The sequence below is a fragment of the Lygodium microphyllum genome, chromosome 22 (assembly GCF_053477565.2).
Source record: "Lygodium microphyllum isolate KBCC chromosome 22, Lygodium_microphyllum_v1.1.10, whole genome shotgun sequence".
In the NCBI taxonomy this organism is placed as follows: domain Eukaryota; kingdom Viridiplantae; phylum Streptophyta; class Polypodiopsida; order Schizaeales; family Lygodiaceae; genus Lygodium; species Lygodium microphyllum.
The window spans coordinates 43,836,830-43,864,501 of NC_141156.1; the positions used below are offsets into that span (position 1 = coordinate 43,836,830).

The following is a 27,672-nucleotide window of genomic DNA, read 5'->3' on the forward strand; positions in this document are numbered from 1 at the left end:
TCCAAATTCTTACCATTTGTGTTAATCATCCTAGGAATCGAGATACGCTTCGAGAGTCTCCCTTTGCCTCCAAATGCAAGGGAATTCAAAGATTCAAATTTTCATTGAGCACTCCTATAATGCGCGGCTATAGTAGTGCCGTTTCAAAGGATGTACTCATCTCTTAATGGAATGGAGCATGTATTTAATGTTGGTTATTCTTAGTTTACAACAAACAATTCATGTTGGTTTAAGCCTATGGAAGCTATGTGCAAGGCTGAATGCATATCTATGAAACATGCTACTAAGGAACTGAGAGCATTGGGGTTGTTAGATAAAAAGGATGGCATTTCAGGCCTCTTTTATGGGTTGAATATTACTGACACAATGACTAAAATTTTAGCAACTATAGATGCAAAAAATGAGGCTGAAAATAGAGTGTTATCAATATGTTCTTTGGACATGTATGATGTTATAGCATTGTTTGCTTAGCAAGAGGGATTACAATGGGTTGAAGCAGTTGTGGAAACAAAGTATAAGGTAGTTGACAAAAAGGTGAAACCAATTGCTTTGCTACTTCCACTAGACAGTGAGGGTCTATATGAGAAAGTGTCATGGAAGCCAAGCTTACGGGATCATAACAATATAGGTCATTGTAGAGGCGAGCTCACGCTTAACTGCCAAGACCCACGAACTACTTATTATTCAAGTGTTTCAAGTTGAGCATTAATGGCTATCTCTCACATAGCCAACGTGTTATCTCTCTCTACAAGTGCAGCGAGCTTACCTCCATGCCTGATTGAGTTGCCTCCTCTCTTGAGCACTCTGGTAGCTCCACGATCCAAGTGCAAGCTTCAAGCGATCTCGATCCTCAAGCTCCACACTCCAAGCTCCATTGCCGTGAGCAAGAGAAGAGAAGAGGAGAAGATGGAGAGCTTCTCCACCACGGTCCCTCACCCTTTCACACTTACTCCCTCACACTCTCACACTCCCTCTCTCAAGCACAAGCTCAAGCAAGCATAAGAAGAAGAAGAAGAAGAGACCTACTTTTGGCCATACACAAGAATGAGCTTCTCATTCACTTTTCAACTTTATATACAAAACCCTAAATCTCTTTTGGGCGGTGATCCCCTTATCCCCTTTTTTACATGGCCGACCGTGGCCTAGGCCCTTTTTCCCATTGTTCTCCTATCTTCCTAGCTTCCTTCCTATTGCCATCTACCTTTACAATTTGCATGGGTGAGAGCCTAGCACTCTTAAGATAAATCATGGTGCGCCTTTCACTCTTTTACAAAAGTATTGACTTGCGCTTTTTCTTGTGCGCCTTTCTCCTTGATTTAGGACTTTTCTGCACTTCATGTGTTTCCATATTTTCCTTGGCACGCCTTCGTCTTCCATTTCACTTTTGCCTTGGCCTTGTCTTCTGCTTTAGATTTCATGGATTTTCCACCTTGTTTGTCTAAGGATTAACATTTCCCCCCTCCTAGATGAGTACGAGTCCCATAGCACTCTCTGTCGTAGGTAGCAGACTTTGGCATGCACCGAAGACGTGGTTGAAAGGGATTATTATGGTTTGCCGTGAAGGAGTTGTGGTGGTGGTGTGGATGAAGGTCGTTGGGGGTACTTTGCTAGTAGGATTTGATGGTGATAGGGTTGTTATTTGTTGGGAGTTGCACTCATGGCTATCACAAGTGTTGGTGTTCTAGGGATTCTGCGAGCGACGATTCTTTGGTGGGCTTGCATGATGATAAAGGAAAGAATTCAGAGTTGAGTGTTGATGAAGAGCTGATGAAATTTTTGTTGGAATCTTCAATACCTACAATTAAAAACCTCTCATATGTGGTCTCTCCTTGGGGGTAGTACTAGTCTTCTTATCGTGCACAAGATGTAGTTTGATTAGTTTGGGAGACAGGTCGATGAACTCTAAGAAAGCTGAGAATATTGTCCTGCATTTGAGGACCCAAACTGTGTATAGATTGTGGTGTAGATATTATGCGAGTGCACGTGCATACGTAGATAATACGTAGTTAGAAGACTGTTGGTTAGGTTCCTTGTAATAGTGTGTGGATGAAGCAAGGGTTCAATGGGGTGGAAAAAAATTGTTGATATTAAGGAGAAGTACACTTAAAGGCTTCTTGAGACATCATTTGTGATTTTGACAACACGACGTAGTATACTTGAGCTCATTGACGCCTTAGCTTTTTGTAGCTGGTGGCTACTTGTATTGGTTGAAGAGTACAATGTAATTTCCATGGTCTTTCATGCCTTGTTAACCATTGTCAATTGCAATGGCACTAAGATGGAGTGCAAAAAGAATTGTGCAAATGGTTTAGGGTGATAGGTCTAACCATAGGTGAGACGAGCTCCCTAGGTATGACTTGCCCTTGATGTGTCCTAAACAATTGTGGGGGACGTGTAAAGGGCTAGGGGATTAGGGTGCCAGCTGACCAAGGTCATTAGTTGTACCTAATTTGAGGACCCTTAGGTGCTGTGTTGTGATCATGAGTGCTTTTTTCTTTTCTTTTCTTTTTTTTCTCTCTTTCTCTCTCTCTCTCTCTCTCTCTCTCTCTCTCTCTCTCTCTCTCTCTCTCTTTTTGGATAAAATGAATATGACCATTGCAATACATTGAGGCTATCAGCCTTTTATTTGGATTGAGAAATGTCAAGATTTAAAGGTTGTGAACAATGGATATTACACGTATGATTGTGTTACTAGTCTCAATGCTATAGGAACACTTGTTGAGATGAAGAGATACACTTCATATTTTGCAAATCTCTTTATAACATGTGAGACATCGGAAGAATTGAGGTAGCAACTGCAATGAGCCAAATGTAAAGTTTGGCCAAGAAAGAGAGAGTAGCCAATGACTATACTTTGGGCCATGCTCAAATGCAATGTATGCTTTCTGTAGAATGTGATTTTGTCTTCTAGCAATGGGGCTTCCATCATGGCTCTTTGTTCTTGGTATTTCTATCGCTTTTTTTGTAATGGCTCTTTGTGGGGTTTGTGGTCTTGTGGTGACTTGGACATTGAACGCTTTCGTACAAAGACATGTGTCCTCCTGTATCCACTTGACAACTCGTGAGAGTACATGCAAGTCATATGCTTTAATCATAATGAACAGATGCAACTCAAAAAGACATCACTTATTTGAATCCCATAGTGTTTACTTCGATGCATATTGCCTATGATTGATTATCATTGCTTGTGTGTGTACTAGCTTTGTTTTTCTAGTATTATCTATATACAATCACAAAACACATTGTTTATTTATATACATGTTTATAAATCCATGTCACTTCGTGAGGATAAAAACCAATTGTAGAACTCAAGATTGTACTGGAGTGTAGCACACACGTCTAATACTCGTGGCAACCTACTCAATAACAACAGATATTTTGCAACATCGAGTAGTATGGTACCTTGTCCAAGTCTACTAGCAACATGTAGCTCCTCCTCAGTGAGAATTTTATCAATCAAAGAGTTCTCTTGGCTAGCTCCATAGCTAAGTCCATACCCCGAACAATAGTCAATACTTGAAAGGAAGTTGGGGCCACATAGGTCGGGTCTCTTTGAGACTGCCATTTGGACAATCGCTCCTTTGAGACTGGGGCTCCAAGTTTCGGCCATAATAGCACAGTTTTCAAACCAACATTTTTCAAATTTACTTTGACTCTCTGATTGTCGCTTTAGTTTCTCTATCTCTAAGAGATTTGATTGAAAAAGCACTTCTTGAATGTCACAATTAAGCATAGTTCGTCGGCTTCCTCGTTAGAGATGAGTTGCATGCGTTCATATAGGAGCTTGTCCTAGTGCTTGTTAATATATTCTTGCTATTCCTAAGATAGCAGATATGACAAATATTCCTCAAGATGCTCCCTGGGGAATGTGCCCATGTCCGCAAGAACGTAAGCACGTGCGAATAATTTGAGTTTAGCCTCCAACTCGGTCAAGCACTCTGTGACACTTCTATGTTCTATGAAGGCTTACTCGGTTGCTATCTCATGCAAGGTTTTGGGAATTTCCCTAGGCTTTAGCATAGCTAGGGGCTTAGGCCTAGACGAGTAGGATTGGTCACTGCTAGGATTGCTCATGCTTTCAGGTTTTTCATGTTTCTCTTGAGGCTTTGCTGCTATTGTGTCATGGTTCTCCTTGGATGTGACTAGTATAGTTTTGTCAACTTGTTGTGATAGTGTTGTATTCACTCTTGATTGGTCAATGAAAGTTCTTTTGTTAGTGGATTGAGGTTGCTTTGACTTATCATAACACATGGATGTGTCTGAGGTTTCACCGTTGTTAGGAGAGATGGAAATGGGTTCATTCGTGGGGGGTGGACTCAATGCTTTATTCCTAAGATCTTCAGCACTCTTGGTCTTAATCTTCTTGGCATCTATAGCCACTTGCAACTGCCATTGCTTTTGTTGTTTTCTTCTCTTTTTCTTGGGCAATTGAGGCGTACCCTTTAAAGACTCAGGACCCTGAACTAGGTCAACCGTTGATGTGCTTGGTTGGGCCTCAGTCTTCTCTTTCTTTGGTGTGTCCCCATGGGACATAGCCATAGCCTATTGAATAGCCTCACTAGGTTGTGAGGATACAACTATCTCTCTTTTTGGTGAGTCTAGATCTTTAGCTAATTCCCCTCCATTTAGCTCCTCATCTAATTGCATTGGAAATTGCTCCTGGTCAGGCGCTTGCTCTAGACTCTTGTCCTTACCCATTGGAATATGCCTCCATTACTTCTTATTAGAGTGGGTGTTGTGTTTACAGCTATTTTTCTCTTGCTTTGGAGGTTTGGGTGACTCTAGTGTAGAACCAAGAGACAATTTAGGATTCCTGTCATGTAAGCTTGGATGAAACCAGTTGAAGAAGTCAGGGTTGTATTGATGGGAAGCATAGAGATCTAGGATTGTAGGGTTTTGAGTGAGGCAAAAGACATATGCGCTAACATCAAGTACCATGCTCCCTACTCCTAGCCTACTAGCCATGTATAGATCTTCTTCTATGTTAAGGGTTAAATGGGCACACTACATTGTATGTGAATGTACCTTGTGTGATGCTAAAAGGTGCAAAGCACCTATATCTACCAATGTATGCTATCACATTTTCACGAGAAAAAGATTCTGTTTCCTTCTTCATTCTCTCTCGCATCTCTCTCTTTCTCTCTCTCTCTCTGCATGCCGGTTTGAGGGTCGTGAGGGAGAAATGGCTGGGCCTCAAGGCCTGGCCTACCATTCTAGAAGAAGTTTATTGTACAAGAGATGTTTTTGGACAGTGGTAGAAAGTTGGACCTCATGGACCATTTCCAACACTCTTAATCAGGTCCGAAAAATGTACATGGGATCATGTATTGATGTCCAAAGGGCTTTTCTTTGCTCAACAAGTGTCATTAGTCAATGGCCAATTTTGGCTGTCAAACTCTGGTTGGAGTACCATTTTTGCACAAAGTTGCCTTGTCCTTTCCCTTTTCATTTGATTGCTTCTTCGAGCTTTTCCTTCTTTGTCTCACATTGGGCAATATAAAGTGAGGATAGCAAGTGCAATTCTCTAAATGTGGCCTTTGGGATGTCCCTTATGACTTCTTCAGCAACAACAACTACATAGCGGGAGCAAACATGTTGTTGCTCGTCCCAAGTCAGGGGTTTTGCTATGAGCTTTCTGTGCTTTGGTGTTGGCCTTCCAATGTCCACATGGGCATATGCACATGTGACTATCAGCTTTTGATTAAGCTTCATCATGTGCTTTGGTCAAATGTGCCATCTCCTTGGCCAAATCTTCAAGAGATTTCTCCACAAGCCTAGGCTTTAGGTGCTTCAGAAGTGCTGGAGGTATCAAGGATGTTGGTTGCAACACCTCTTTCCCATGTGAATTACTAAGGACACATTCCGTAAGGGGCATTGTCACATCCAAAGGCTATGACTACTGTGATTCCTGATTAGAAATAGTAGTAGCTAGTTCAGTGGAGTGGCTACTGTTGGTAGATTGCGGTGTCAAGTCCTTAAGCAGATTGGAAGTGGTCGTGTCTTTTGTTGTCCTTTAAGCATTCAATTGTGCAGATTGATGAGCTAGCCACAGTGGATTGCACAAGCATATCCCTAGATTGAGAATTAGGGGTGTTGTCATGTCCCACACCTTGGACATTTGGAAGCTCAGATGGATATAGAGATTGGCATTGAGTAGCCACACTTGACAACTGTTGTTGTGCTTCCTATGTCCATTTAGGGAAAGAGGGTGTGAGATTTGGGACTCCAAGGTGGACTTGGCACTAGCTGGAAGATTTGCTCGTTGCTACTAAACGATTCTGCCATTTGCTTTGTTGAGTAATTAGCCTTATCATGAGCAGTGTTGTGCTTATGGTGCTCATTATCCTCTTGGGAAGTCAAAGGCTGCTTGGGCACTAGTGGTCTTTGTGCACACTCCATGGTTACATATGATATCCGCTTGTTAAGTACTCTAGGCTGAGGACCTACCTTTCGAACAATCATGTTTGGTTTCTTGATTTCAATTGTGAGGGGCTCAGTCACTCCAACCTTGTTGAGTGAAGACTTGGATTTTTGTTTAGATTTCCTCCTGCGCTTCTTCGCTTTTGATACAATCTGGCCTTTAGCCTGACATAAGTGGTTTAGGAAGGGGGTTTTGGCACACAAATCCATTGATTACCTACGTAATACCCTTGAGCACGTAGCAACGCTTTGGATATCCATCACGGCATTGTGTTGGCTCTCCATCGATACCTTCATCTATTAGGTTTGGGCTTCTTTTATGGTCTTCTGCGTCACTCACTAGTTCTCTCTGTTCAACATGCGCTTGTATAAACTCTTTCAATGTCCTTGCTCTCGTTACTAGGCTTGCTTGGTATGTCAGAATGTTCCTTTTCTTTTCCTCGAGGTTTGATGAGGTTACCCTTACTAAAGGTTGTGATTATCCTCACACCTGGTAGTGCCAAGTGTATCCTCTATGTTACGTCGGCCTCACACTTCGTCGCCCTTTTGAAGGGTCTTCTTATGAGGGTTTCCTTTCCACAATTAGCACTGTTTGGAAGAACATGGAATAGGATAGGCAAGCTTTCAGTTTCAATAGTTAGAAGGATTTTGCACTTCCATATGAGTGCTTGTGGGTGTTCCCCGTAAGGACTAAGAGTTGCATTAGTCAGTGTGAGCTCTGGTTGGCCTAGTAGAGTCCATGCTTCATAGGTCAAGATATTAAAATCTACTCCTTCATTGATGAGAGCATCGACACTATGCTTTGTTTTTGCAATGAGTTTGACCTTAAGATAAGCAGGCAGTACTATGTCTTCATCTTCCAAATCTTAGCTTATAAATTGAAGCCTTCTGATACATACCTTTGAGTCCCCAACTCCACAACCAGATGTGGATTCTCCACTGATGCCTTGGGTCATGTGTGTAGTGTCATTCAAGTTGCATCTATTGTCAAGAGTGCTTTGACTAGATGCAATCCGAATGCAACCTATACATGTATTTGTGGTATGGCCTTTTTGCCTTTTTTGGCTAGATTGGCCCATTGGAGTTGTAGGGTATCTGTTTGTCTTTATTTCGGTATGGGCTTTTGGTTGCTATTTTGCAAGTGAGAATATATGCTTGTGCAGAGCCATTACTACATTAGGATCTAATTTGGAGGACCTATCATGACGCATGTTTTCTCTCCAACCTACTTAAGGGAGGTGCAGAGGGGGCCGAGCCTCCTATGCGGGGTTTGAGGGGGGGGGGGGCAGTCCCCCCCGACCCCCGCAAGGCTATTATGCTAAACACCATGCGTGAATTGAAGGTCCGTTCATAGCCAAGTTTTGAACTACTTGCTCTAGATCTCAATCCAGTGATAGATATATGATGTGCTTTCAGCTCTATACGGTCTTTGGGTCGGTTTCAAGGGTTAGGTCTATACGGTCTTTGGGTCGGTTTCAAGGGTTAGGTCTATACAATCTTTGGGTCGGTTTCAAGGGTTAGGTCTACATGGTCTTTGGGTCGGTTTCAAGGATTAGGTGTGTCAATTTTGGTAGCTCTATACGGTCTTTGGGTCGGTTTCAAGGGTTAGGTCTATACGGTATTTGGGTCGGTTTCAAGGGTTAGGTGTGTCAATTTTGGTTAGCTCTATACGGTCTTTGGGTTGGTTTCAAGGGTTAGGTCTATACGGTCTTTGGGTCGGTTTCAGCTCTATACGGTCTTTGGGTCAGTTTCAAGGGTTAGGTGTGTCAATTTTGTCTTCTATTCACCTATCCGATTTTGACAATTTTCTATCCGATTCTCAAAGGTCCGATTATTAGAATCGGACGTCCAATTCTGGGTTGGTCCGATTGGCCGATCGGATGGTCTGAGTCCGAGTGGTCCGATTCTAATGCGATTCTGGGTTGATCCGATTGGACGGTCCGAGTTTGAGTGGTCCAATTTTGGTTCTAGTGGTTTGATTTTGGTCCGATTTTGGTCGTCTGATTATGGGTTGGTCCGATTTTTGTGTGTTTGATTTTGTGCATCCAATTCTCGAAATTGGACATCCGATTTGACAGGTATCCAATTTGGAGTGTCTGATTCTAGATGGTCCGATTTTGTGTCTGATTTTATGGGATGCTCGATTTTGGTTGGTCCGATTTTTATGCATCTGATTTTGGGATGTCGGATTTTCAAATTCGGACAAGGTATGCCCGATTGGATAGAATGGGTTGGTCTGAGTCTGAAAATTAGACCGTCCAATTCTGGGAATTGGTATGTTCAAGTCCGATTCTGGGAATCAGACACTGCGGAAAGCATTTGATTTCGCTAGTCGAAAATGCACGTCGATCACGTTTTGCTACAAATCTATGCTCTAATATCGCCATCACCTACAAAAACTTCCAGAAATCAAGCAAGGGTGTAGGCCAAGGGCATCCTACACCTGAATCTTATTGAAAGCTCCAACACGCTCCGATCGATCCAAAGTAGACTCATGACCTGCAAGCTCTCTCTCTCTCTCTCTCTCTCTAAGCCAAGACTGCAAATGAGGCTTTCCTTGGTCACCCAGGATCTTGTTGGGCACCACCTTAGCCTTCCTGATCACCCCGCTTGCAACTTTGACACATTTAAGCACTCTTTTTTCTAAATTTTTCCATGTTTGTACCTTGTTCAAACCTATTTTAGAGCAATGAACCCTAAGCTTTCCATACAGATTTCTCCCATCTATCCTACTTTAAATGCGACAAAAATCAAAAGCAAAGTACTAAAATGATTTCTCCTACTCGACTAATCATCAAAAACCAAAAATACTTACTTGTAGCACAAATTAAAACCGAAAACCTCCTATCTATCTCAAGCTCCGATTTGGGGATGAAACCCTTACTTCGATGCTCGATTTAAAGCATGCAAGTGCTCAAGCTTGAATCTGTTGGTCCCAACAGCAGAACCAAAATGTAGAGGCGCGAGCTCACGCTCAACTGCTAAGACCCACGGACCGCTTATTGGTCAAGCATTTCAAGCCGACGATCACTAATGGCTACCTCTCACATAGTCAACACGCTATCTCTCTCTACAAGTGTAGTGAACTTATCTCCATGCCTGATCGAGTTGCCTCCTCTCCCGAGCACTCCGATAGCTCCATGATCTAAGTGCAAGCTTCAAGTGAGCTTGGTGCACAGATCGAATGTCGTATGCACACGTAGTGAGCGTCAGAAGGTCCCCAAGAACAAAAGAACTCTACTTTTGCACAAAAAACAAGGAAGAAAGCTTGCACGACATGAAGCAAGAGACTAATTGGGTGCAATCTCCCCCCATGCCTTGTGTGAGCGCTCCACAAAGCATGTATTTTTATATATTATTCATCTTCAAGCTCAAAAAATAGCCCAATTTACAATTAGCACGCTTTAGCTTTTGTGTTTGCTTTTGTGCCACTAAAGAATTAAAGCTATTGGGCGCCCAAGGAGTCAAGCGGTACCCAAATACAATGTCCAATATAAATATTTAAATCGTGCGTCCATGCGCATACAAAAGTAATAAATAAATATCAAGCACTTTAATAAATAAGCGCATTAAAATATGGACGCCATGCCTAAGATATGCGCCCATAAAAAATTGATGATAATTTGAATACACGTTGTCCTCCAATGCTTCCCAATGCCATCGCTACTTGCTCTACACATCAACTGAAGCATTCACAATTGTTAGAAAAATAATACAATTAAACTGACAAAAATGAATACCTAGCAGTCTTTAGCTACAAAAATAAACTGGTTAGAACTCAATCCTAACCTTAATTTATTACGAGTGCGCACTCTAAACTCATAAACGTTTATTAATTTAAATATGTATTTTGTGGAATCACCTGCTATGGAATCACCCACTTACACATTAAACTAACAAAACGTCCGAAAACGATAGGCGTCCCCATTGACTTTTCGTACAAAGAATCCACCTTCTATATGAACCTCGGTAATAAAATTTTACAGAATCCACCGCAAAACCTCATGGAATCTATCATGGAATATGCCTCTTGGCATCAGAGCTTGATCTTCAAGCTCCACACTTTAAGCTCCATTTCCGTGAGTAAGAGAAGAGAAGAGAAGAGAACAGAATAAGAGAGGAGAAGATGAAGAGCTTCTCCACCACAGTCCCTCACCCTCACACACTCACTCCCTCACACTCTCACACTTCCTCTCTCAAGCAAAAGCTCAAGCAAGCAAGAACAAGAAGAAGAGGAGAGCTACTTTTGGTCACACACAAGAATGAGCTTCTCATTCACTTTTCAACTTTATATACAAAACCTTAAATCTCTTTTGGGTGATTATCCCCTTATCCCATTTTTTACATAGCCTAGGCCATTTTTCCCATTGTCCTCCTATCTTCCTAGCTTCCTTCCTACTGCCCATCTACCTTTACAATTCGCATGGGTGAGAGCCCGCCGCTCTTAAAATAAATCATGGTGTGCCTTGTGCTCTTTTACAAAAGTATTGACTTGCGCTTTTTCTTGTGCGCCTTTCTCCTTAATTTAGGACTTTTATGCACTTCTTGTGTTTCCATATTTTCCTTGGCGCACCTTCATCTTCCAATTCACTTTTGCCTTGACCTTGTCTTCTGCTTCAGATTTTCCGAATTTTCCACCTTGTTTGTCTAAGGGTTAACAATCATCAATTTATAGTTGAAACATTACATGAATTAAAAGTTGGTGCATAGGGGTTTCTTTTGCTTGGCTAAAAGAGATTGTTTTATGCAGATGTTGTCTAAACATGGGAAAACAATTGCATTTCAGCTAGCTGAAATAGGTTGTGTGGTCCAAATGTTGTCTCTCCTATGGTAATATTTACTATGCCACATGTACCATGGAACTTGAGGCCTATTCTAGTGCTTAAAGCTTACTTGTCAAAGCTAATGGATTTGTTAACTGAAAAGATTCGCATGAAGAACTTGGAGCCCTTTTCAGCCCTGTAGTCATTATGCCCAAAACGAATCTATTATGCTGACAGAATAACTCATAGTACCGTTATAGGATATATGCATGTTGAATTGATGTATGGTAAAAAACCTATCATGCCAATAGAAGAGATGACAATCACATGGAGTGTGCTACCTTGGGAAGAGGAGTTGAATCAAGAAGAGTTATTGGCCTTACATATTAAATAGTTGGAAAGAAAGTCAAAAGACATAGAGGCAACAATTGCAGAGTTAAGAGCAACAAGGATACAAAACAAAAATGATTTGACAAAAGACATAGATTGAGGCCAAGAGCCATACAAGATGGGGATTGGGTATTGGTTTATGACAACAATTTTAGAGAACTAGCATAGCATGCATAAAGTCTCTAAACGATGGTTCAAACCCTATGTGGTAAAACATGTATTTGATAATGCTATTTATGTGTTAAATCAACTAGATGGGACAACCATAAAACTTTCGATAGTAGGGAAAAGTATTGAATTATTCAAGAGGTGGGAATCTAGTGCCTATGAGTTGCCAGAACTCGAAAAAAATAGTGGCCATGATATAAGGACTAGCTAAGAAGGTATGGAAGATGGAGAAGCAAAGGATATAGTTACAAAGGATGAGGACTCTAAATCAGGTGACAACTAGGACTTTGGCACATACCGGAGGATGTGCAGATTCAGAGGAGGTGGATATCATGCCACCACATGGATATAGTGTGAAAAACTCTAGAGTGCATCATCATTCAACTTTCTTATTAATCTAGAGAGTTAATGTCATCTTAGTCATTAGTGCTAGTATCCATAATATGATTAGTTCCAAAATACGGGATTTTTGGACAAGTTTAGCTTTTTTTTTATATTGTTTTTTGTAAATATCCTAAAAATGTGTAGAAAACTTCTCACTTTTCAACTAGTTTTGGAAGATCTCGTGCAGAAAGAAGGGATGTCAAAATCGTGTCGGTACACAATCGTAGTTTTTAGGCAACAAAGAGCACTTCGAGAATGGGGAAAAGAAGGAGTAATCTAGAAGAATTCTAAAGAGGTGTCCTAAAGTTTTACACCTCTTCCGAAGCCAACAAAACCATCAAATTTGCCGTCTAAGGAGCAAAGAAGAAGCTAGTGTTTGGTGCACATTTTTGCTCTACCAACCAAGAGATCTAATGCTTGGAGATTGCTTTCAAGTAGTCCCACACAAGAATTTTGTTTATATTCTCAGGTTCTATCAATACATAATACATTAATTCATTGAGCTTTGTCTTTATCTTGTGTACCTCTTGTCTATTCTTTTTATTCTCTTCTATCTCCTATTCTCTAATTCCTTCTCTCTCTAGTCCCCGGTGGATACGACCTTTCGACTAAAACCCCTTCGTTAGCGTAAAGTATTCTCAAATTTCAAACATGTAAAAAATTACAATATCTAGAAAAGTGTATCCTAAGTGAGGTTGTGTTGATGTAGATGAGTAGAATGATGACAACTAAAATTTGGGACCTAGGTGTTGATGCTCAAACACAAATTAGGCTGCCCATGAATGCATGAGAGGCTAACTAATCAATGTTTTCTATTTTTAAGTTTAAAGCTTTAACTTTGTATTTAAGCTTTAAGCTTTACTCTTAATTTTGAACCTAACCTCTCTTAAAGAAAGAGATCGTCACCTCAAGAAGGTATCATGTGGTGAGATGAAAGAAAAGATGAGAAAGAGAGAAACTCAAATTTTGAAACTACGGCTTTTGATACTTTTTAGCATCCTCTTTGTGATGGTTATAGTTGTTTGTCATGAGATGGAATGTAGAGTCATTCTTCCAAGAAGCTCATCTTTATGCAAGATGTCAAATGATTTGAAGGTTGTATAGTAAGGATCTAATACCACTATTGTAAAACAAAACACATGGCATGCCTAACATTTAAAAATAAAAAACATACAACATCATAAAACATAATATAAATTACATAAGTTAGCAAATTAAGAAGAATAGAGAAATAACACATAATATGGCCCACTCCATAATGAGAGCCATGGTTTACCATTCTTGATTATGGAAATGTTTAGTTACATAGATAATATACATCCATCTCATGCCTACATGTAAAGGAGATACAAACATTGATAGAAAATGTATGAGGTCTCCCAAAGGTTACTGTAGTAGCTATAGAGCTTTCAGAGTTGAGATTTAATGTAGTAAACATAAAAATAATTACATCTCTATAACTCTATTTAATTAATGACTCACTAAGAACACAAAACACATTAATTCCTTGTTATCTATACAACTAGCACAATACAAACAATGTTATGCATATGTGAGTGTGGCACCAAGTCACTATTATGTAGTGAGTAGAAAATAATAATGAAAGTACACAAGATAAATAAACAATGTCTTATTTTCATAGTAATAAAACAAAGATCATAAGAGCTAGACATTCATGTTATAAGACATGTGGATCTAATAAGTCAAGTAGCTTTCCCACTAAATGTTAAGCTAAGGAACTTATATACATAAGACCCAAAAGTAAAGGGTAGAATCCAATCAACTCTATTTTAGGGAACCATGTTAATGGTTGTGCCTTACTTATTAGAGAGAAAAGCATCAATAAGCTAAGAAACTTATATACACAAAACTTTAAAGTAAATGCTAGAATCCAATCAACTCTATTTTAGGGAACCGTGTTAATGGTTGTGCCTTACTCATTAGAGGAAAGCATCAACAACCTTCAACCAAGTGTTAAGTTGATATTGCCTTACAAACTCCTCCTATCAATGCCATGTCTTTCAGCTTGAGATAGCCCTAGAATTGACTATACTTCCCTTTCAAGGTAGTTAGAGTTTTCTTAGTCAACAAAGTCCATGTATGTTTTTATGATCTAGACAATTGCTAATTGCAAAATCAACTTCAAGCCCCTTTTGGATCATTAGGAAGGTACCTTACATCTAAACTATAGATCATAGCAAATTTTTCTAATGCCAACCTTGAAAACCTTCTAATCAAATCTTTACAATGAAAAATCTTGGTATAGAAGCGAGAGCAAGAGTAAACAAATTAAAAATAGTAAGAAGATATAAGTAAATCATATAGAAGGAATTGATATAACTAGGTTAGTGAGCTAATGGTTAGATTTGATGCATGTCTATTAGGACAACATGCATTTCAACTAGTGAGGGAAGGGACAACTCTCATCTTTGTAAATTCTAGAGAGAATTGTGCTTGCTCTACACCATACATTTTATGTGGCACTAAACTAGCTATATGCAATATACCTTATTTATTTGCATTCTCTTTGGTGCAATATCTAATCAACTATCATTTTTTGTTCACATCACAATCATTGTTGGCAATAATATTCAGCAATGAGCATCTACATTTAGAAGTTCTCATTAATTGCAAGGGACTCTTCAATAACTCTTCCTTTTCACATTCAAAAGGTCATAGGTTACTTACACACAATCAGGCCTCCATCATTTTTAGATGGATCTCCTTTCAAAGTTGGATACTTTCCTTTTCCTTATTTGTTGATGCCCAAAACTTTATCCTTATGCTTGAACATAGTCATAAATACTCATACATGTTGGCACCATTCCACTTAATCTAACACTTCTTAGTTTGTTTATGGACAAAATGATGTTCCATAGATTATACTCCCTTAGTCGCAAATGAGATAGGCACAAAAAGGATGATGACTTAGAACCTCAAATGAACACATTGGCCTTATGCAATAACTTCATTTGGGATTAGAGAGATTTATCAACTCTAGGTCAACTAATGTGATTCCTTGCTCACAATATGGAGTTGTGCCCACATTGTGATGTTTACAGCTTCACTTATAAAGAGCAACAATCATAACCTACCATTGAACATTCCTCTCACATTGCATTAATATCCATAATGTTCCTAGATGATGCTAATTGTTATAATACGTGGATAAGATGGGCTATTATACAACAGTAATAATAGTCGAGTATTATACATCATCATCCATGTGTTGGATTGCATATGACACCTTTAAATGTAAAAAAACTACACAAATTGCGCGATATTATTAACATAATTATTAGCACTACATATGCTTTTGCCAATAAGATGCTTGAAAGGAGATCATTCTTCGATAACTTGTTGATATATCAGACAATGATATGTAACAATGCCTCAACAAAGCAACAACCTATGAGCTATATGATTTCTAAATGTGCTGGCTTACTAGTTACAGAATGATTCAATTGTAAAAGGATGCAAGATAATGGGAGAAATGGCACATAAGCGCTTGGGCATATGCATTCTAAGTGAGGAGTTGCTCATGAAAATGATTTAGACACCGTGGTGGGGTACAACCTTTTTAGCTCATTAATGAAGTGAGATGCATAACAACACTCTTGCATTACAAAACATGATAGAGCCATCAAGACAACATGCTTCCACTAGAATTTATAGCCACAAAATATGCTCGATACTACTACAAGACTCTAAAATGATAAAAAATGGAGCCACCTCATTTAGGTACAATGGCCCACTCAACAACAATTCAAGACTCAAATATATAACTATAAAGAGAGGAATGGTTCATATAAGCACAAGGAAAATATAAGAATGACAATACTTTGAACTTAACCAGCTTGATCAATTATCACCATGAAAATCAGTAGATAGGAGAGAGAAAGAGAGATGCAACCACATTGAGAGGTTGAGATGGAAACCAACCTCTCCCCCTTTATAGGAATTCATTGAAATAAACCATGGGCATCAAGTGCTTGAACTATATACAAAGGATTGCTTTGCTGCAATTTTGAAAATTAGGATTTTAATCCCCCAATTTCTATATACTTTTGCATAGCAAGTTAATTTTCTTCTATAGTGCTTGGACTAGATCAAACTAAGTAGAAAGTGCTTCTTGGATGAGTGATAGATAGGAGAGTACAAAGCATGTAGTTGAAATTTCAGAATGAGAGCTTATTGGAAATGAAGAGAGAGAAAGAGAGACCTCCAACATAAAGGTGTGGGACTTGGGTGCTCGAAAGTGGAAAGTAGAGGCTACAAATGACAAGTGTTTCTTGAAAATGAGAAGTATAGAGGCACTTGTCTCTTCAAAGTGACACGTGTCCTATTCTAAATGCCACATGTCACTTTTCTAGAGAAAGAAGCTTGTAAACCTTGTACTCTAAAAATCTCTCAACTAGTTAAGAAATTGAGATAGCCTCTAAACACAAAATTGTTCCTTGAATTGAGATTCTAAATCCTTTGATACAAACAAAATTTTCATTTAAGTAACTTCCAAAAACAGTAACCTCCTAAATGTTAGGAGTTGCCAAATTCAAATTTTAGAGAGCTTAATTGTATAGGTTCATCGATTCATTGTTTGTTTCTTTGTTCATGAGCATCCGGTTTCACTTTCTGAAACCGGTTTTACTTTCTAAAACCACTCACTTTCTTTGATCATGAGCATCTGGTTTCACTTTCTGAAACCACTCACTTTCTTTGATCATGAGCATCTGGTTTCACTTTCTAAAACCACTCACTTTACGAGCTTCTAGTCAATGTGACTACCTAAGTGAAAAAAACTTAGTCATCATTACCATTTACTAATTGTGGCAAGCCAAAAATAAAATTCATAGCAATTTTTTCCAAAGATTGGCTTGGGATTGGTAATGACTACAAAATCCCTATAGGCTTTTGGTAAGTAAAATCAAACGTTATCTTTTGGCACACAATACATTCTTTAATAAAGTATTCAATGTCTTATCAAAGGCTTGGTCAAAAGAAAATACATTTCAAGTGCCTTGTTTGTGGTCAAAATACCACAATGAGCCATGTAACGACTAGCATGACACTCTTTCATTACTTTAGCCTTGAAATATTTAGTAACATACAACTTATTATCCATAAAAGGAAATCCATCTTTGATAGCATAAGAGTTTACATTTTTACCAAGTTGTAAACTCTCCCAAGTGATTTTAAAGTCTTTGTCAGAAGCATACATATCTCTCATACTAGTGAAATTTGTATAATGAATCATGGACATTGCATGAATTTCAAGTCTTCTTGATAAGGGATTAGCTACCTTATTCTACTTTCCAAGAATATATAATATTTGAAAGTTAAATTGAGCTAAATAATTGTTTCATTGCATATGATTCTTAGAAATCTTTAGTTAGTTGAGAAAATGTCTCAAATTGTCATGGTCTCTGTCTTGATGAGAAATTCTCCACCTGAAAGGTAGCATCTCCAATCTTTTAAAGCTCAAATGATAGCCATCAACTCCTTTTCATAAATAGTAGCATTCTTTTCTACATTTTGCAACCTTCTACTTGCATAAGCATATGCATGCCCTTCCTACTTTAAGATTGCACCAATGCAGTCTCTTGAATATCACATTCCACAAAGAAATGCTTTAACAAATTAGGTATAATCAAAACAATTCATTTGTTGATATAGAACTTTAGAGCTTCAAAAGCATACTTATCTAGTTTGATCCATTGAAATACCACTTCTTTCTTTGTCAAATCATTCAATGTCCACATCAACTACTACAAACCATTGAATGAATCTCCTCTAATAAGAGCACAATGGTAATAAATTTTGAACTTCGTGAACATTGATCAATTCTAGCCATTCTCTACAATAGCCTTAACTTTTTCTAGATTCACTCAAATCCCAAATTTGGATACAATACGACACAAGTAGTGAATCTCTTCTAGGAAAAATTTACTCTTTTTACTATTCTCATAAAGTTTGTGTTTATGGGTTGCTATTATCAAGTATTGATTATGCCCTTCTTTATCTTTTAAATGAACAAAAATATCATCAAAGAAAGTACCTACAAAGTTCATGTGTGCTCTAGAGATTCTTTCCATAATTCTATTAAAAGTTGCAAGAGCATTGGTGAGACCAAATGCTAGCAAAAGATCCTCATGCAAACCAAAAGTTGTCTTGAATGTTGTTTTATGAATATCTTGAGGAGCAATCCCTACCTGATGGTAGCCGCTCTTCAAGTCAATCCAATTGAGTATTTTGGATCCATCCAACTTATCCAATATATCATCAATTCTTGAAATGGCAAACCTATTATGAACTATAATTTTGTTGGGGGCCCTATAGTCCACACACATTTGCCAATATCCATCTTTCTTCTACACTAAGAGGATTGGAGAGCAAAAAGGTGAGAAACTAGGTCTTATTAGACCATTCTCCCAGAGCTCATTCATCTAATTCATAATATCCTCTTGTTACGTTGGACTCACATGATAGGGTGGCCTATTTGGAGGTGAGTTCCTAGGAATGAGGTCGATTTGATGATCTTTTGGCTTCTCTAGTGGTAACTCATTAGGTAACGTGTTTGTAAAACAATCTTCATGTTTCTTTAAGAATTTCATTCACTCCTTGTTCATATTTGAGATGGAATATTCAATTCTAAATTCTTTGTTAGAATCTTTGACAAAAACCAAGTAGGAGGAAATAGACATTTTCATTGCTTTGCAAATTTGTACATGGGATAAGTTGGGAATAGAGTTTCCTTCCACTCCCACATAAAAAGATACATTTTTATCCTTAAAATAAAATTTAAAATTATTTTGATTCTAATGGGATTCCAATCAATGGGGCTAGATCTACTCTTCTATGCCAATGTATTCTTAATACAACATCACAATAATGACCTCCAAGATCTCCCACGACAAAACTCTTATGATCTACGCAATCTCCTATCTCAATTCGTAGTTTCCCATAAATGGGAGTAACTTGAGACTCCATTCCTTGAAAAGCAACACTTAACATTTTTGGTGTTTTAAATCTCTCCTTTGGTAGATGTAGAGCTTCAACAATCAAAGGATGGATATAATGATATGTAGCCCCTATATCAAATTGAACAAGAATAGGTTGATTAGCAATCTTACCCCAAGCCATAAAAAGCTTATTTTCTCTTATGGAGTTCATCCTTTTGGTTGCAAGGATTCCTTAGGTACAACATTTGTTGGAAGTGTTTTTTATGGGGATGGTTTTCCTTCTTTGCCTTATTAGAATATTAACCAATCATGAGTCATTTTTCTCCACAAGAGAAACATCACCCTTCTCTTGCATATTCTACTAAAATTGCTAATATGTTAGCTTCTTTTTGGATGACAAATATGGTGTCCCTCTATACTTATGCTTTGGTTTTTGTTTATTTGACTTATTTTGATCAAACATATAGGTCTTCTTTGAGTGGTTCTTCTTTTAAGGCTTTACCAAGCATCCATGGCATATGTAGTCCTTTAGGTTCTAGGGCCGCATCTTGGGCTACTTCCAAAGTATTAGGCTTTGTTGTCATGACAACTTGCCATACCATTGGATATAATCCATGGATAAACTTCCTCATCTCCATATTGCAATGAACTTCATTAAGAGATGTGAAATTAAGAGAAAGAGCTGCAAACGTGTTGATATATGTTTCAACATTGTCTCCTTGGCTTTGCTTTAGCTCATTCCATTCTTGTTGCACATCAACTTCAAAGGATGAAGGTAGAAACTTCTTGCTGAACATCTCCTTAAACCTTTTTCAAGACTTGGATTCCTTTCCCTCTTAAAAACTTTGAGCCACTAATTTAAAGTGGTATCCTTCAAATGCACTTTCACCATCCTAATCTTTGATTTTTTTGTATAATCTTCACTATGAAAAGTAACAAAAATTGTCTAGTAAAAGATACAACTTTTTGAGAATCTCTATTACCATAGAAGATGTCAAACTTAACGCTCTTCTCTCTAGTTTTGAAGTCTCTTTTAGCATCGTTTTTCTTTGTTAAAAGCATATTTGGAGAGTTAACCACCATGGAAATAGCCAATTCTTTGACTTTCTCCTCGCCCTTCTCCATGGAGGGATTCTTGGGACAAGAGAAGGTAGCTTGTGTATGTGAGACTTTGAAGTCATCACTTGGGTAGATCATCAAATGATAGGTTATGTGTTACCTTTCATAGACTTAGTTGCATTAATAATATTGATAACTTTCATGTTGAGATAGACCCTTGTAGCTGTAATACCATTTGTCGCAACAGCCTTCTCAAAAAGAAAATCTTCAAATACCTTCACTTTAGCATGTGCTTTAGGCCTTCTCTCCATCAAAGCTTGAATTTTTTGATCCATTTCCAACTCTGTTTACCTTTGTATCTTCTCATAATTAGAGAGCATATAGATACAAAGTATCAAGATCCTTTTGATTGCTCATTAAAATTATCCTCTTTGTCTCTTAACATGGTGAGAAAGTTGGGCCCAAAGAAACTCTAATGCCAATGTGAGTGTGAGGAAGAACGTGCATATGACAATACTTTGAGCTTAACCAACTTGATCAATTATCACCATGAAGAGAGAGAGAGAGAGAGAGAGAGAGAGAGAGAGAGAGAGAGAGAGAGAGAGAGAGAGAGCTATGTTGAGAGGGGAATCGACCCTCCCCCATTACATGAATTTATTGAAACAAACCATGGGCACCAAGTGCTTAAACCATATACAAAGGGCTGATTTGTTGCAATTAAGAAAATTTAGGATTTTTGAAACCCTAATTTCAGTATACTTTGGGTAGCAAGCTAGTTTTCTTCTTTAGTGCTTGGACTAGTTCAAGCTAAATAGAAAGTGCTTCTTGGATAAGTGACAGATATGAGAGTACTAAGCATGTGGCTTAAATTTCAGCATAACTTATTGAAAATGAAAAGAGAGACCTCCAATATACAAGTGTGGGGCTTGGGTGCTCAAGTGGAAAGTACAGGCTACAAATGACAAGTGTTTATTGAAAACGACCCCTACAATTGTCTCTTCAAAATGACACGTCATATTCTGGATGCCACATGTCACTTTTTTAGAGAAAGAAACATCCAAAACTTCTACTCTAAAAACATCTCAATTAGATAAGAAATTGAGATAGTTACTAAAGACAAAATCATTCCTTGTTGAGAAATTCTAGATCCTTTAACTTGAATATAATTTTTATTTAAGTAACTTCCAAAAATAGTAACCTTCTAAATTTTAGGACTTGCCAAATTTAGATTTTGGAGAGCTAACCTCAAAGAACATAAATCACCTTTCAAAATAAATGTTAATATGTCTTGGTAATAGTTGATATACAAAAGGTTGGTTACAATTTCCTTTCTATTTCCTTTTATACGTGGACAATATGATGGGAAAGTACGGTTTAGCAAAATGACATGAATATATGTTTCTGTAACAATGTTTCCATTGTAGACATTGTATAACTATACCTAGTGCTCATGTTTTGGTTAGAGGAAGCCACTACAACTGCAAATAGTATAAGTAATGCAATTTTCTCAATGAGACATCAATAAGTAAAAGAAGGAAAATAGGAACATCAATGATCTAGAAGCCATATATAATGCATTGTGTTATAACTTGCCAATGCCAATACAAGAGGCCACATCATGACAATGCAAGAGCCTAATGGACTCGATCAACATTGCTAACATGGGGTCTACCCAATATCTATGCGACATTTAGATTTGACGAGGCAAGTGAAATAAGGTGAATTAAGTTGTGATTGTTGAGGTCATTGCTACATGCAAACATAAAATTCACCTTAATTAAGCTAGAGGATTGCTTATGGATCTCAACTCAAATAAACAAATGTACATATATGGAGACACATGTCAAAGATGGCACAGAAGGATCTAGGGCAAGTAAGGGTTTCTATAGGAGCCTCAAATGCAAATTGAGCCAAGATTCACAAGAAGATTTTTACATTTTCCTATGTGGGAAAAGGGGCATGTTTCCCTTCTTGTTCTCTGTAGTGCACAACATCATGAGCATCTTCTTCGAAGGCATTGTATACCTAGTTAGGTGCAGTTAGGGGCATGGGGACGTGGGTCCCCAGCTTGGCTTAGTAGCCTTGTGCCCCCTAGCTACATATGTGGTCCCTCCCTCACAAATTTTGATGATGTTGTCATAATTCACAATGTGGGAATTAGTCAAAAACTTATAGTGAGACTATACCCCAAACATTGAAATACTTGTACTATTGCCTACTACTTTATAAGAAAATTTAAAATTCCCACTATAATACTCACATTATGCTGCTGGGGGGTAGGGGGAGCGACTAACCCCTTGTGCCGAATGGAGCTAGCTAGGTATGAGATGTCTTGAGAGTAGAATAGAAGCTCATGACGTCGAACACTATGGGGGAAAATAAAGGGGAAAAAGCTCCTTTTACCATATAGGAAAAATGCTAAACTTCTTTGTGATGCTGGTGAACACCGTCCCTCCAGATAAGCTGTACAATCACGTCTGAATCCTACTGGACAACGTGCAATACTGCAATCTTCTCTTTCCACATGTAAGGCCATCACACATGAAATTGACACCTGGAAAGCGATCACGTGAATGGCTGCGATCACGTGCCCCTGGTGACGTGCCGGCGCCATAGAATAGGCCCCACCTCCGAGCCTGCCGGACCCCGGTGCGTTGCCGCCGCCGGCACTCATGCGCTTGGCGTAAGACTCAAGAGTCAGAGATAAAGTAAAGGCCACTCAGGTCACGTGGCATGCCATCGAGAGACAAGAACTTCATGCACTTTTTGCTCTTTTTCGTCCTGCCGTCTCACTTTGCAGATCTTCGTTGTCTGCGATCGTGGCTGCAAAACCCTAATCCTGCTGTGGCTCCAGGGCGGGTTGAAGCAAACAACAGAGGATTGCCATGGCAGTGGCAGATTAAGAGACAAGCCCTAGGTTTACTTTTCCGCCATGGATTTGGCAATCCGTACTCTGCCTCTGGCTCCATCGCAGAGCCATCATCACATTCTCCATGTCCAGCGCATCTCCACAGCAGGCTCCCTCGGATTCTCTTCTTCCCAGCACTGCCTTCTTGCGTGTAAGAAGTTGCCGCACCTTCAAAGAGTGCACACGCGCCTGCGCATCCCACATTGCAATGCAGATGGAGCTGGATCAGAAGCGGCTGGAGAGGCAGACAGAGCACCTGGTATTGAGGAAAAACCAGGTGCGTCACCGCAGCCTCAAGAAACCCCACCTGAAGAGCCATTGTCGACCTTGCCTCAGGTGTCACCCTCGACCAAAGCATCAGATCCATATGCAGGATGGGATTCCGCTGATGATTATGTAAAGGATTCAAAATCTGGCAATTCAAGTACGTGTGATACTTTGGTTTTGTCCTTCCCCTTGACTTTGATCATATGATGCCATTGGACTAGAATTATTGCTAAAATTTGGTTGTTTCTTCCCAGGCTGGATGAAGATTGGCACCATTACAATCCTATCAATCGGGCTTGCACTGGGTGCCGGCTTTTTGTATACTCGGAAAGGTAGTCATACCGTTAATCTGCTTGTGGTTGTGTGAAGGTTTTATGGGGGCATCAAAATAAAGCAGTTTTGGATGTTTGTACAGTCACTGATCACACATGATCAATATGCTAATAAAACAAAAAAATGTAGGGCTAATGCAAAGCTACCACAATCACATTGGTAGTATGGGATACGAGAAGTAGCTCAAAAAAAGAAAAAAAAAGGGTATATAGGGTTGAGTTTGGCTTTGTTTGGCTGAAGGGAACTTTTCTACTCGGCAGCCAAAGAGGAGCATCGGGTTAACCTAAATTTAAGATCATGAAAAGCACCCAGATGGGACTCTGAACATAATTGTGTATTCTTCAACAACCTTGAATACATGTATCTTAGCATGCTTAGCAGTGTAAGTGTTGTCAAACAGCATGAAGTTTGCAAGCTTGCAGGCCGTGTAGTTATATTTGGTCTCAGATCTTGACTGATTATACCATTAATGAGCAGCCAGACTGAAACTGCATTGAATTAGCTAGGCTTTTTTCCAGCTAGTTGTCTTAAAGGTCTGCAACTTTGATGAAGTTTTAACTAAGGATGAGAGTTTAACCCACCCATCCTATATTATGGATGTGTGTACACCACAGCATATGCAGGCAGAAGAATAGTGGATTGAACCTTTCTAGGTGTATCATTGACCCCCATTTTTATTGGACCTAAAATGATCAGAAATGCTAGTTAATGAATCCCGTGTATCTTGCTCTTGAAAGTCAAAAGGAAAAAGTAGTTGGCATCGACAACAAGGGTAGATAGTGATTGCTGCAGGATGCTGAATAAGTCAAGAAGAATGGTGCTGAATAGTCAAATTGGCTGCCCCCCTTGGCTCCCTTTTATAAACTCATAATGAAGAAATAATTCAATTTGGCCCTTCTAGGTCTGTCTTTAGTGAGACACTAATGTCCAAAGGCATAAGAGTCTAGAGATCATGAATTTTATATTACAACATTAATATGGATGTGTACAAGGTCTCAATGACAATGTTTTTGCACTGTGTTGCAATGGCATCACATCTAGTAGACTCTCACACTCCATAGTTTGCACAATACGCCCTTGGCCAATCTAGGATTGTTCCTTGATTACTCACTGAAGAGATCAACATGCAGAGTGAGACATCTGAAAGAAGTGGTGAACAGGTCCAAGCTTTCTACTCCAGTTTAGGAAGGGGGCGTGGCAGGTTCTCTTCAAGAGGCCGTGGTACAGGACGTGGTAGTGACAACCAGCAAAACAGATTGAATCAGCAATTTGGCGATATGCAGGTTTCAGGAGGTCGTGGTAACTTTAGAGGCAGGGGGAGCTTTAGAGGAAGAGGTGGATGGCAGAACATAGGTTCTAACAACTCTGGTATTGTGTGTCACTACTGTGGCAAAACAGGTCATATTGTAGCTCAATGTTATGCTAAGAAAGATGATATTCACAGTGGTAAGTTGCAGCAAGGAAACTATGCATTGTCTTCACGACAGAATGAAGACAAAAATGAACGTTTGTTTGTTATGGAGCATTTATGATCCATCTTCGATTGATTTCGCATAATCGTGTTAAATCTCACTTGCGTTTCTCCATCCTCATCCTCATGTTTGTGCCGTTCAGCATTGCAATCTTGTTATTGACTCATTGGGACAATATTAGTGATCACAATCAATCCAAATCATAATCCTTGCCACAATCTAAGGCATGCTGGCTTGCTATGATGACCCCATCCTAGATGACAATGCTGATCACAATCCACTGAATGATCCACCACAATCTCCTCAGTTGTTATAAATAAGCCCATGTGTTTCATGCTAGTTGAGTATTAATATGTTGCAACATAATAAAAGAACAATCCAACTATCATGAGGATATGTATTTTTGAAACCTTACTTAATATGTGGATTAATTTTTAATCACATGGTTAAGTAAATGTTGCACATAACTAGGGTTAGAGCAAATCTACGAGCTCGGGGCCCGAGGAGATCACGAGATGTCAAAGGCAAAAGTTGCTATAAGTTATGCCGCACAGGTACTTGGTGGTATTTGGTGCCAGTTGTTGGTCTAGATCATTTATTTGGCCATAAGTATGAGTTGGTGACACTAGAGAAGTGGTGTTTAATGGTACGTAATACCAATGTGATGGTCAAAGATAGCGTAGAGACCCTTGGAAATGGAAGTTACCTAACTAATTTAATTATTGACTAGTTAGATTATTTTTTAGGGTACCAAAATAATTATTAGATTAATTTTCAGTATTTAAAGATTAAAAAATAATATTTAATTATGGATAATGCTGGAAAAACCATTTCGGATGACTACCACTTGTCAAAAATGCCCATGTAAAACTGAAAAACGTCTGTAGAGGTTGGAGAGAGACATTTTAGTGTATTCAGCCTACAAGAGAGAGGGAGGAGATGTTGTCGGTCTGATTTGCAGCCATTGGAGGACCTTCTAAGGTAGCCAGGGGCAGGAGAAGACCAATTAACAGCAAGTGATAGCATCTACAGGTTATTGAGACAGGGCAACAACAGTAAATGACTGATTTTTTCAGTTCTTTGCATCTACAAGCTGTTGAGACAGTGTAGTACAGTAAATGACATAATTTCTTCAGTTCTTCGCGAAGAAAGTCTAAATTTTCTCTCTTCTCAGCATTCTCTCTTATCTGCCAGCCTTTCCACGGCCTTGCTCCGAAGATTACACCATTGAGATCACTAGAGGTTGAGAAATTTCAGATTTATCTACTGTGAATCCTAATCTGTAGCAGAACTTAGGGTTTAGTAGTAGCCTCAGGAAGCGTGTCAGAAATTGGAAGCTCCAAGACTTGGATTCAATAGGAATGAAGTTGTTTTTAGTCAAATTTAAGTGGAGGAACCAACAAATGAATGGATTTGGGACATTTTTCATCTCCATCAAAGCGGGCGAAGGCCAATTGATTGTTTGAATCAAGGGGCAAATTAGATTGAAGAATTGCTTGTCATTTTGGACAGCAAGGGGAGTTGGAATACTGAAAGGGATTGGGAGAATCCCATTGTACATCAACTTCTTCTTCAATTAAGTTAAATAAATACCGAAAGGGACGCCAATTTTGGGGCCAACAAGGTGTCCAATGTCCAAGATTATATGGTAGAGTGTGCATTTCAGTTTTGTGAATTTTTTAATTGCTGTAAATAGTGCTTAATTAGGTTATTTACCACCCTATCCGAGGAGGAAGATTGGTTTTACCGACTCTAGATTAGAAGCAATTGACTCTCAAACTTCAACGACGCCATGGTACCAAACATTAAGAGGCTTGACGGAAACATGATCAAAGTACCGATGAAGCCATGTCATCTAACACCTAATTGTCTACCAATCTGTATGGCCATTGTCAACGCGCCCTTATGATGTGATCTTTGCATAAGTGACCTACTATTAAGTCACATCACTAGCCCTTAGTTGTGTCTATATGCATGTGTTGGGTGTTTGGAATGAATGAAAACCTATGAGAGTAGGCATCCCTCCAAATGAAAACCCATGCATTGAGTAGCATGCTTCCCATTTCACCTCATTGAGTGGACATTTGTGGGCACATTGCTCACTTGGGGGTCCTAGGCTAGGCAAAGGCTACTTTTGTAGTAGTTACACTTGCTCTCATCGACATCTCTTCACACACATTTTGCAGAGGTAGTCTTGCATGATGATATCTTCTTAAAGAGCCTAATCTCTATCCCAGGAAAAAAAAAAAAGAAAAAATATCTCCATCACCTTTGCAATCTTGGTAGGCCTTCGATAGCACAGGGTGACATGCTTGGTCTTATGACTTAGTCTCTTTGGGGTGGGACCTCTTCTAGTTTAGGCACTAGGCCATGTCCCACGGGATCTTGTTTTTGGGCGTGAGATGGGTTGTTAAGCCACATAATAAGCCCTAAATTTTAATACATTTTTATTGGCTCTCGAATAGCCCTAGAAAATTATTTTAAATCAATCATTTATAGACATGAGACAACTTATGGAAAAAGGCTTTAGAAAGGGTTAGTGTGTGACC

At 39.0% G+C, this 27,672-nt stretch overlaps 1 protein-coding gene across 1 annotated transcript in view; it reads left to right on the forward strand.

Moving 5' to 3' along the window:
* Positions 1-22,863: 22,863 nt before the first annotated feature.
* The window catches only part of LOC148017089 (uncharacterized), a 29,682-nt gene continuing 24,873 nt past the window's right edge, over positions 22,864-27,672 (forward strand). The window contains exons 1-2 of the mRNA XM_087662393.1: positions 22,864-23,475; positions 23,573-23,650. Coding sequence (XP_087518519.1) covers positions 23,076-23,475; positions 23,573-23,650 — 478 coding nt within the window. The 5' untranslated portion in view covers positions 22,864-23,075. The remainder of the gene's footprint in view (positions 23,476-23,572; positions 23,651-27,672) is intronic.